General features: G+C 40.7%; 1 protein-coding gene across 3 annotated transcripts in view; it reads right to left on the bottom strand.

The window, feature by feature from the left end:
* Positions 1-2847: 2847 nt before the first annotated feature.
* The window catches only part of Ser (protein serrate), a 164452-nt gene continuing 155560 nt past the window's right edge, over positions 2848-11739 (bottom strand). For 2 of the 3 annotated variants that reach the window (XM_073962343.1, XM_073962344.1), the window contains exons 15-17: positions 4796-5167; positions 4127-4725; positions 2848-4058 (exon numbers count right to left, since the gene is read on the bottom strand). In XM_073962343.1, coding sequence (XP_073818444.1) covers positions 3231-4058; positions 4127-4725; positions 4796-5167 — 1799 coding nt within the window. In that variant the 3' untranslated portion in view covers positions 2848-3230. The remainder of the gene's footprint in view (positions 4059-4126; positions 4726-4795; positions 5168-11739) is intronic. The other variant, XM_073962342.1, reaches the window with a different exon arrangement.

The following is an 11739-nucleotide window of genomic DNA, read 5'->3' as shown; positions in this document are numbered from 1 at the left end:
GGGACAAATTTTCCCAGCAAAAATTTGCAAGTTTACAGTCACAAAACTCTCCAAAAATCTCTCCCAACTAGCTCTCTTTTGCTGGATAATTTTGTTATCGAACTGCATTTTTTTGGGTTATCATACAAACCTAATGTTACATTCATATAACTTCAGGGATTTGTTGGGAATGTATTAATGTCATGTTCACACGAGCGTTTCAATTACGTTGTTCGCCTGTCGAACGACGTACACGAATTAACCCGTTTCCACGACACCATTCGTAATTAACAGAAATATATACAAATTTCCTTCATATTTGTTTCCTTGTTTTCACGAAAATTTGAACCGAAAACGCATAAAATATACATTAAATGAATAGGAAAAACAATAGACTTTCCTTCAAATGTATCTTCTATATTTATCTACACACATTTCATTCATTTTTTCCATAAATTCTGAATAATTTAGTATTTTCAATATATTTTTATATTTTCAAAATTAAAGAGAGAAAGACATGTCAAAACAATGTTTGTGTATACAGACTTTCAGCTATTTGTTTCCTTTTTGTTTCTGATTTTTTACGCGATTTTGAACTAATGGACAAGAAATGTGTGTGGAATTAAGAAAGAAACACAACCATCTTCCTTCTGCATCTATATAAAACGTTTAGTTCATTAATTTTTATTCATCTTTTTCCTTTTTTCTGAAAGTTTTTGGGGTTTCAACAAATTTTTCAATTTTGATTTTAGACATGTCATAACTATTTTTTTCGATAAATTCTCTCAATTGTTAGGAATGGGACATATTTTATCGTTGTTCGGAGAGTGTTTCTACTTGAACAACATAGAAAAATCTTCGTTCGTTCTCAGAATGTTGTATGGGGAATCAAGTAATTTATTCGTATTTGAGGGTCGAACGACGAATAGAGAACGAACGACGTACCGTGGAAACGGGCTATAAGAGTATTTTCTCAATTAAAAACCAAGGGGTTGTTATGTAAGAATACAACTATATTAACCTTCAAAGTTTTCCGCACTTTTAAAAGAAAACCTGATTGCAGGAAAACTATTCGTTTTAGAGAAAAAAATATTGTTTAAGAAATACTTAAAAAGTCTCAAAAATATAATTTTACTACAAATTAAGTGGGTTAAATAGTGATGAACTTTTGCAGAGGAGTTAGCTAAAGGAATGGGCTGACCATCTCTGATCGTGGATCTAATTTTGGGAGTAATTCATTTCGAGTTATTGTGCCAAACAGCCATTTTAGGTGCATATCGGAGAATTTTTTGAGCATTTGGGTCATTATATTTTAAACCAAATGGAACAATAACACAAATTTTAAAATTACATTTTACTTATTTGAAGCAGTAATCCTATCCACATTGCTTTAGAATCTAAGATATGTGCAATTGAGACATTTTCTTGGTCAAACATGTTAACATTTCAAGATGTTTACATTAAGCACCTGATTAAAAGTCAGCTGTTCAATATAAACAACTTGAAGTGTTAACATGTTTGACCAAGAAAATGTAATTTTTTTATTTTCCTTGGGTCTCAGAGCATGAATATGCTCTCTCCGTCATATGAATATGGGCTCTCTTTTACGGTATTGCCATATTGAAATACATCAATGCGCTTTAAATTAAGTTTGATTTTGTACATTAAGAATGTGGATAATGCACGAATTAATTTGAATGAAGGCAGTTAATGCAAATTAGTCGAATGTTTTTAAATTTTTGTTCGGGTGCTTTATATACTTTATGTTCAGCCAAATCGGATACTCAATTCGCAAGTAATTGTGCTCATCAGACCTTTTAATCTGTGCCTGCCATTGTAATAGGAGGCTTGAGAACAACCAGCTGCAACAAAATTCAAGACGTGTAGTTAAACTGATTTTGTTTGAAATTTTATGTGTGGGTACCAGAAGAAGTGGGCCGATATAGCCTTTATCTATGTTTGGACAAAATATAACGAGAAACAAATTTTGGACCAATATGGCTCATCTTCGAACTTCATCTGTGTTTTCGGGTCATTTTCTCTGTAGTAGCAGTTCCAACAAATTTAAATTCGAATCGTCTTGGTGAAATGGGCCATCAATGAAGGATATCATGCCGCTTATGTACCGAGGCATTTAGAAACGTCTTCCTGGCCGGCCTTGTTTTAGACAATTGGAATATTCAGTAAAAAAAAGTGGTGGACCTTATGATTGTATAGTATCCGGATACAATCACTTTCGTTCGAACAAATAAGATTTTACAACCATTACGAACACTGACCAGAACATCAACATTTTCGGCAGTGGCAAATACCCTTAACCTTGGCCCATAATGGGCCATATACATACGGTCGGTTGTGCGACGCGTTGCGCGTTGAAAACAACAACCAAATGAAGAATGTGTAAGTGATGACAAGTATGTTCTTGAAGTTTTCATGTGGTTGTTGCAACGCAACGCTCAACACGTCGTATGTGCAGCGGCCTTTAGGGCTATTAATGTTGGCTTACATTTCCTGGGTATCCAATCAATTTCGTTCACAATGAAAAACTTCTTTACTAGTGGTGACGCAAGACACGCCATTCGGACTCGGCAAGAAAGTAGAAGCCATATCATTGAGCCTAAATGAATTGATATGAAAGGAGTCTCCTTTCAAATAAATCGAGACTAAGCTACTATCGAGATAATAAATTGTTTCAACTTATTTACAATTAAGGCGGAGATAAATAAGCGGCATGGCAAATTAATTTCGGGTAAAGTTAGGTGTCGGGTAAAGTTAGGTGTCTCCGCCTGTACTAGGAAAATATTAAACATTTACAATTAACTTATACGAATTGAAAAGTCGATAAGTCCACCAGAAACAAATGTTGAGTTTTGTTCATATAAATTGAGATCAATGCAATCTTTTCAACTAAATCTAGTTTTAGCTTATTTTAAGTAGTTTCAGAAGCGATATTGCGGAACAGAGCAATTAAACTCAATGATTATTAGGAAAAATTCAGGGATCTGCATATTCAAAAGTCACGAGACTTACTACAATTTCATTTAAAAACAAACCTCAATTTTCCTCTTCTGTCCCGCATATGTCTTCCAACAGTTCTAGCATCACAATTACACAAAAACAAAAAAACTTATTTTAAGCACAAACACTTTGAGTGAGCGTAACATTTATCACCACCATCCAGCCTTCCATCCAAATCTGCATTTCACAAAAACAAAACCCTCATTGCATGAAGAAGGCTACACTGTCTGGGACTACACTAGAACTGTTAGAATTTCCGAATCATCTGCAGCCGTAGTTGCCGTTGTCGTTGTTGCAACCGGAACCGGTGTTACCGTGGCCACAGGTGGTGTCTGCACTGGCATTGCTCTACAATTTATTGAACGTTTACCAAAATCTTTTCGTGGACTATCTATCGAACCGACCGTGTTCTTTTTCATATCGGAATTTTGTGTCTTATGCAAGAGAATTTGTGATGTACGTTTTGTTTGAAACTCCTTCGTCTTTTGGCTAGCTTCTAAATCACAATCGAAATTCGATTCTGGGTATAGGGGTTGTACAGTACGACTACTGTGTACTCCAGATGTTGTGGCAGTAGTGGTGGGACTTACACTGGCAATTATTTCTGGTGATGGATTTAAACTCAGTTCCATGCCATTAACACGAGCCAGGGAAGAAGTGCTAACCTTTAGAGGATTTGTATAACGTCGTAGATTTTCTTCATTTTGTAGATTATTTGATTTTTCTTCATCATGGCGCAGGGGATCTTGTGATGTTGCCATGCCTATGCCGGAATTGGGGGAGATACCCATGCGTTGACGCCAAAACAAGCTGAGGAATATGGCCAGACCCACAAGGACAATGAAAATGCCACATAAAATACCAATCAGCAAATTGTTGCTGTTTCCCTCGGCTATCAAAGCAGTTTCCACTTTGACTTCTAGAATGGACACCAAGGCAGCTAATTTAATGGATCTCAATTCATGTTTTTGTGGCAAATCATTGGTCTGGCGTGAGGATAAAAGTTCTCCCAGCAAACTAATGGCAGTGGGTAATTGGGAATCATTGGCCAATGTTGAGGACTGAAAAGAGAAAATGCATGAAAATCACTTTAAATTAATTTAAAATAATGTTTCCATTGTCAACTTACCACCGTAACTTCTATGGTATCATTGGTTCCCGTTTTGATGTCACAAATTACAATCAACATTCCCTCCTCCTTGTCGCCCTTGGGCAGTTTAACCATACGTGATGCCAACAGAAATCTCAACACGGAACACAAGCCCTCAACCGATGATCCTGGACCCAATCTTTGCCTATCCAAGAGAATACTTAATCTAGCACAATTATCATTTAGCACAGCTTGATTTGGCCAACAATCTGGTTTGGCCGGCAAACGTGGTGGTTCAACACGATGTGAGGGTTCAATGGCTCGACAATCACCACGAAAGGCACATTGGCCATTGAGACAGTTTTCCGCCAAGGTGGGTACACACACTTCATGTTGTTTACAGAGCCCGGAGAAATTCGAAGATTTTGAAGTGGCATTGGTGCGGAAACAATTTTCCAGTCCACACCACAAGTTGGTACATCTTGAGGTGCCATTTTCACAGATGCAGGCATTGCAATAGTCGCTAGTCTGGCCGGTCAAAAGTTGTGACAGTATATCCTGTGACTTGTTTAGTGAGGAGTAGGGTGATGAGGTGGCCGAACTGCTGTTGATGCATGATGACTTGGAATCGGAAAGTACTAAAGGAACAAAATAAATTATGATATTAATAAAGATTTCAAAACGTATCCTAGATTCATCCACACTTACATATCTCACATCTTGTACCATGACGCCCGGGTGGACAAATACAGCTATAACCCCCAATGCCATCTATACATGTGGCACCACCCTCACAGGGTTGTGGTGAACACTCATTGACATTTATGCGACAATCTGGCCCCGAAAATCCTCGAGCACAAACACAACGGAACCAACCTGATCCTGATTCACATGTTCCCCCATTGTGACATGGCTGACCACGACATTGATCTATCGGATCTGTACAATAGGTTCCATCCCAGCCGGGGGCACAACGACATTGTGAATGTAAACCTTTTTCGGGAGAGCCCGGTACACAGCTACCACCGTTTTTACACTGACCCGGATAACAGGCTGTGGCACGTTCCGAACAACGTTTACCTGAAAGAAGGAGAAAAAAGTACAGTTAGATTTTTAAGAAATATTTTATCGGGATTTACGGATTTGGTGTACAAATATGTCAATAGTGATTGGCATGGATGGTTATGAAAATACTTTGATTTCGAAAGTGTGACGGTAATTATTTTGGTTCAGTTAATAGGGCCTTGTTGCGAGTCAAACAGGTAGGCTGACTATTCCACAGTAGAAGTGAGATCAAGGTGGTGAACAAGTTGTACGATGACCTGAATGGTCACAAGTATCTAAAAAGTCTGATCCATAGCAATTTCCAATCCACACCACAATCCACTCGATGGTAGATCCCCAAATGACATACTCGTGAGAAGAAGATATGGAGAAAAATACAAATAAAAAAATCAATTTCCAAAACAAAATCCCTGGGCTGCAGTCTGGCAATTCTTTCGAGGTTGACTTCTTAGCATCTAGCCAGGTGCTGGTAGCTAGCCGACTGAGTGCAGCAGTGGTAATAGTTCTGACACACTTCATCAGCAAAATACTAAAAAAGCAGCTTTGTTTGTCCCGAAAGATGGACAACCTAAGAAAAGTCCGTCCGACGTTCGAAAAGCCCTGTACCAAATGACAATGTTCATTCTCAGCAAAATCGCCACAGTGCACTGAGGGGATAAGACGGACAAGCTCACTTATACCAAAATTTCGAGGATTACAGGAGAACCAACATTTATTAAACGACGATCGTACATCTATCTCCATGTAGGAACGTTCCCGTATAGAGGACATAAACCCCTAAGGGAAAGAAACTAAACCACAACTCAACTATCTCTTCAACAATAAAACCATTCAACGAAGGCGTTAAGGCCAACTGATGTTTGTTGCACCTAACGTCAAGAAGCGAAAGCTGTCTCCTATCACCACAAGGGGAATGGGGTGAAGTAGAAACTAAGTTTCCGAACAATTTATTTTGACTCTAGCGAGGTACATCGTGGTTACAGGGTAATAAAATGCACGGGCGAATTCTCAAAGGAATTCTTGGAAAAATGTATTGCAAATATCTGCGATGCTTGGGACGTCATCAGTCCAAGGCTGATCCTGGCCCAGGAAATTTCATTGAGATCTTGTGCCAGAGCTTGGTTGCCCAGGATTGAATGTGACGGCCCAATATTGCTAAAATATCTGGCGAAGATGGACAGGGATGTTCCAATGGACGAGTGGTCCGTAATACCCACCCAAGAATAAATCGCCACCCTTTCGATAACAGCTGCTGGAGTGGATGTACTGAAGAGACTGAAAACAAACTGATCGTTGGTATAATGTAGGGCAACGTTAAAATTATACACCCGCATGGAGAAGACTCCGAATGAAGAAGACGACAAAGATGAAGACGATGCAGAAAAGCTGCTACATAACACGCAGCTAGAGGAGCCTCCACAACAAATGAAGCTTAAGGCCGAGCAAATCTACCTGAAGCATTCTTCAGATAACCTGCACATCATTTTAGTCGAGGAGGATCTATACATATGCATCGTACAAGAACCCTGCGCTTACGAAAACGAAGTAAAGGGTGTGGATAACTGATGTTACAAAACCATATGCATGAAGGATAAGCCTAGGTGATGTCTAATTGCTAAAATTAACATAATCGCTTTCTTATGTCCTCAGTTTAGCACAGCGAGCTGTCTGGTGTGGTACTGCCGAGGTAAAGTTGATGAACATTAGCCCGTTTTTGGAAGGTCATAGCCCTCTTGGCCTTGGGGGACTTTGATGCTCATCATGAGTTGTGGCATTCGTTTTTTGGAAACGTACAGCGCTGGCTGAGCAGATTGATAGCTCTACGTTTTGCGCGGTCAATGAGGGCGCCGCTACCAGAATTAGCGGATAGTTGCACAGTTCGCCAGGCATAATCATTGTATTACCTAGTCTGAAAAATGACATCACATGGCAACCCTTCGTTTCTCTTGGATCAGATCATCACCACATAATTGTCCAAATTTGGCAGAGTTTCATAGAGTTCACTCCTCACCGCATCAGAGATCTGCCTAACCGTTCAGAAAGGACGTTCCGAGACATCATCACTGCTGTACCCGCTCGCCATATACCTGCTGATCGTTTATCGACAGTTTATCGAGCACGGAAGTGACAGGGCGAAGAGGAGAGTAGTACGTCGCATTAGATCTCCTCCTGCGAGGAGGACCCATCACAAACGTCATCTGGGACGCTAAATCATCCAAAGCGTTGGGCCCTGATGGAATGTCCATGGTAATGCTGAAACGGATGTGCTGGTAGTCGGGTATCTCACTAAAGTTCTCACCCTGTCGCTAGCCACCCACATCGTTCCCCAAATCTGGAAAATGGGCAGGGTGGTCCCGCTACTGAAGTCAGACAAGGATGCCAGCAAAGGTGAATTGTACCAATTTCGCTTTTGTTGCCCGTAGCAAAGACCCTTGAGGCGTTAGTCCCACAGCATTAGAAATAGCTATCCAGTTGCTGATTATCAACATGGGTTCCGCAAGCAGCACAGCGCTGCACGCCATCTACACACATATTAGTCGAGGATTCAACCGAGGCAATCCGTGTAATAGAAGAGCAATCGCTACTAGGACATCGAGCAGACAACCTTACGACCAAGTTTGAAATTTTTGATAATCAATAATATATGTGGACGCCAGCCGTACGTGGAATTCCGTAACAAGATGTCCAAGCCCCGTAGAGTAAAACAGGGGGTTTCCGGAACTGTTTAACCTCTACCTTTTCTTCATTCAACCCACTCCAGACGTAATTGAGATCGTAACGTATGCGGATGCCGATCTTGATGTCAGGTATCTTCCCTGATATCATTTGTAAATGAACTTCTGAACTTCTATTTGACTGATCTTGTCAACATTTTCCACGCAAGGAATATGCAAACATCCGCCACTAAATCTATGATCACACCATATGGACGGCAAAGTTGAATGTCATGGTCGATGGTAACAGAATTCCGACAACAAACTACCCCAAAATTCGAGGGGTCACATTCCATAACATGTTCATATCGTCCGCGCATACCACAGCTTTCTGTGACAAGCTTAGATGTAGGATCAAGGTCCCCAAGTCCCTAGCCGGCAGTACTTAGGGTGCAGATAAATAAACCTTTTTGACTACAACGCGATGGAAAAATATTGAAACCTGCAGCGGGGTGTTTCATGTTTTCAGTGGACCATCTACATGAGGAGACAAAGATTCTTCCGGTACCGCAATACAATGGCATGCTTTCGTTGCAGTACTTGTTCGGGTGTTACCATAAGAGCCATTCTAATTACCATAGATAGGAACCCCTCACCCACGAATGTCAGATGGGATCTTCATGATGTAGAAAGAGATGTCCAACGTTACAAGAGAGAATCCCTTAGCTCAACAAGCCTATCAATCAGGTTAAAGTAGAATTCACACAGATGCGGTCGCAAATGCCATAAGCAACTATAAATGAATGCCGTCCTTGGAGAACCACCCCCATCTATCACAGCTGAGGAGCCTCAGCTCCCACGACAAACCAGAGTAGTTTTGGCTTAACTACGTTTGAGAAGGTGCACCCGTCTGAATTCCTATAGGACACGTGCAAAATATCTGACCTGCATGCGGCACAGGCCAGCACAACATACTGCACCTTTTCAACTTCCCTGTCAAACCTACTCAACTAACTCCAGTAGATCTGTGGTTACATCCTATCGAAGCAGCCAATAACTACATCAAACTGTGAGGTCTAATGTACCAAGAGGGTTATTTATCCGATTATGAAAGATTACTGCCACAGCTGCGAAAACGAGGAAGATAAGAAAACGGTAGAGCATTTCTTCTGTACCTGTCCTGCACAAATGCAGCGAAGATTAAAAGCTTTGGGTGGCCCGTTTTTTCTGGGAGACCTTCTGAGATTTCTCAACATATCAGGCTGGATATAACTGCCAATAGAAATCTTTATAGAAGTGGTGCGAGGTAGAATACCGGCTTCGAATGATCTGCTAGCCGAAAAATACAAACATTACGCAGACATAAGGTTACCTGACTGCCACCAGAACAGAAACAAACAAGAAATTAAATTGACAACGGTGTGTTGATGGATGACATTCATCGAGCGTGTTGGATGTGCAAAATATTCACCCGAGCAAACATTCGGGTCACTATATTTTATATCCGATTAAACGTAGCAAATAAAGTACGAACGGACTCAACACGGAAGTTGGACATCGGTAAGCTGCAGCCACATCATTTAGCCACAATATACCCCACTGGCACCTTCGCATGGTCAACCATACCATGCTGTTCGAGGCTATAGAGAAGATTACTATACACCGCTGTTTGAAACGTCGGTTAATCAATCAGATATGCGGCCGCCAGTCATTAGTGGAATTCAGAAACAAGAAGTCCAAACCCCGTAAAGTGAAACAGGGTGTTCCCCAAGGAGGGGTGATATCTCCTGAACTGTTTAACCTCTGCTTTTATGAAATTCCACACTCTCCAGACGGCATAGAGATGGTAATCTATGCGGATGATTGTACGATCTTATTGTCAGGAGCTATCGTCGAATTCAGTGGAATTCAGAAACAAGAAGTCCAAAACCCGTAGAGTGAAACAGGGTGTTCCCCAAGGAGGGGTGATATCTCCTGAACTGTTTAACCTCTGCACTCTCCAGACGGCATAGAGATGGTAATCTATGCGGATGATTGTACGATCTTATTGTCAGGACCTATCGTCGAATGTCGCTAAATCCACTGGCACACTGTTCACCACTTGGACGGCTGAAATGAGACTCCCATTGAAAACAATGGTCGATGGTATGCTGATTCCGGCCACTAACTACCTCAAAATATTGGTTGTAACGTTCGATAGTATGTTTAAGTCGTCCGCGCAAGCCACATCTATTTGTGATAAGATCAGAAGTAGGAACAAGTTCCTCAAGTCGCTGGTTGGTAGCGCCTGTGATGCTGTCAAAGAAACCTTTTTGACATCTTACAAGGCAATGGGCCAGTCTGTGGTATGCTATGCGGCGCCAGCATGGTGTGCAGATGTTAGCGCTACGCAGGGGAAGAATATTCAAACTTCCAGAATACCGCCCTGAGGACTGCAACATAGTGTCTCCTCATGACACCAGTGGACCATCTTCATGAGAAGACGAAGGTTTTCCTATCTATATCATAAAGATCTCGTATTGGGCTCGAATTGATGCCACGATACCCAGCACATGCCCGACATGTGGATTAGGACCACATGACATGCTCCACTTGTTTAGCTACCCAGTTAACCCCACTCACCTGTCTCCTGATTATGGACGCAACCAGTTCAGGTTACAGAACCAGAATCTGGTAACTGAAATAATGCACTAACAAACATATATGCGTTGCAACAACAACAACCAAGATACTTGTGATATGACCAGAACTGACGTGCTTCTACCGAAGAGAATAGTGTGGTGTATATGTCTACTCTACAATCAATAGGAACACATAGCTTATAAGAGATGTATGGGGAGAATTATAAAGAGAAAAAGAGGTTGCGTAAATCTCAAGCAGCCAGAATGAAGTCCAAAATTTTTACCAAAGAGTGGTGATGCCGGCTAATCTGGTTGATCGTGAATATCGACGTCATATGAACGCCCAATAGTATCGGCTATACCATGACATCAGCATAGTTAAACGTATCGAGATGCAACGATTGCGTTTGCTAGGCCATATCATGAGAATACGGACCACAGGGTGAAACATGCAGAACTGGTAGGCTAAGGCTTCGATGGACTAAGCAAGTAGTAGACGAGATAAAAAAAAACACGATATTGCAATTTGAGAAAGAAATGCACTGCGAAAAACGGCATCAGATGGCGAAGAAATTGAATTGCCACTGAAAAGTTGGCAGATGTTATTTCCAACATTAATTACTGATACTGCATATAGTTGCATAGATTTCGGATGATGGAGCAAATACACAATTATTCGCTGTAATTGTATTTGTGAGCATTACTCACAAAGATGGCCTAGTGGTAATTTAATCGATAATGAAAAAAAAAACACTACTTATTTGTAATGATTACCTCAGTGGTCCACATGAAAAAAACGAAAGACGTAAGCAACAAACATTGTGTGAGAAATTCAATCGATCATCAATCAGTTGGATTTCTTTTAACTTTCAACTATTATTAACATTCTTAACGTTTTCTACAATGTATACACATTTCTCCTTTGTATGTGTGTGTTTGTGTGTCTGAGCTTTTTCTCAATTAATGCCATGACATTACAAATCAGACGATTGTTAAGAACCAGTCATTAATTTTATAATTGTCACATAATTCATGTTGTCATAGAGCCTAACCGCCGCTTACATGCTACGACCACAAGTGAGGAAGAAGCTGTAGTAGCTGCAATGCAATTTCTCTAATTCACTTCTCATTTGGTTATGGATATGCTATTGAGTAGCCTGTCATTGCGTCTATGCCTTTCTTTTTTTATGCTGCTTCGTTTTTTCTACTTCTCTAAATCGGCATGGCTTATCTTTTTCTTGCCAGCCACAGCCATCATCGTCACCTTGGTTGTGGTCCTTGCTTGCTTGGTTTTTGTTTTTTCTGTGACTTT

Source organism: Musca autumnalis, unplaced genomic scaffold (genome assembly GCF_047663935.1).
Source record: "Musca autumnalis isolate F117 unplaced genomic scaffold, ASM4766393v1 scaffold_1, whole genome shotgun sequence".
NCBI classification, from domain to species: Eukaryota; Metazoa; Arthropoda; class Insecta; order Diptera; family Muscidae; genus Musca; species Musca autumnalis.
Note: the sequence above shows the minus strand (reverse complement) of the source record. Positions and strands in the feature narration are given on the sequence as shown.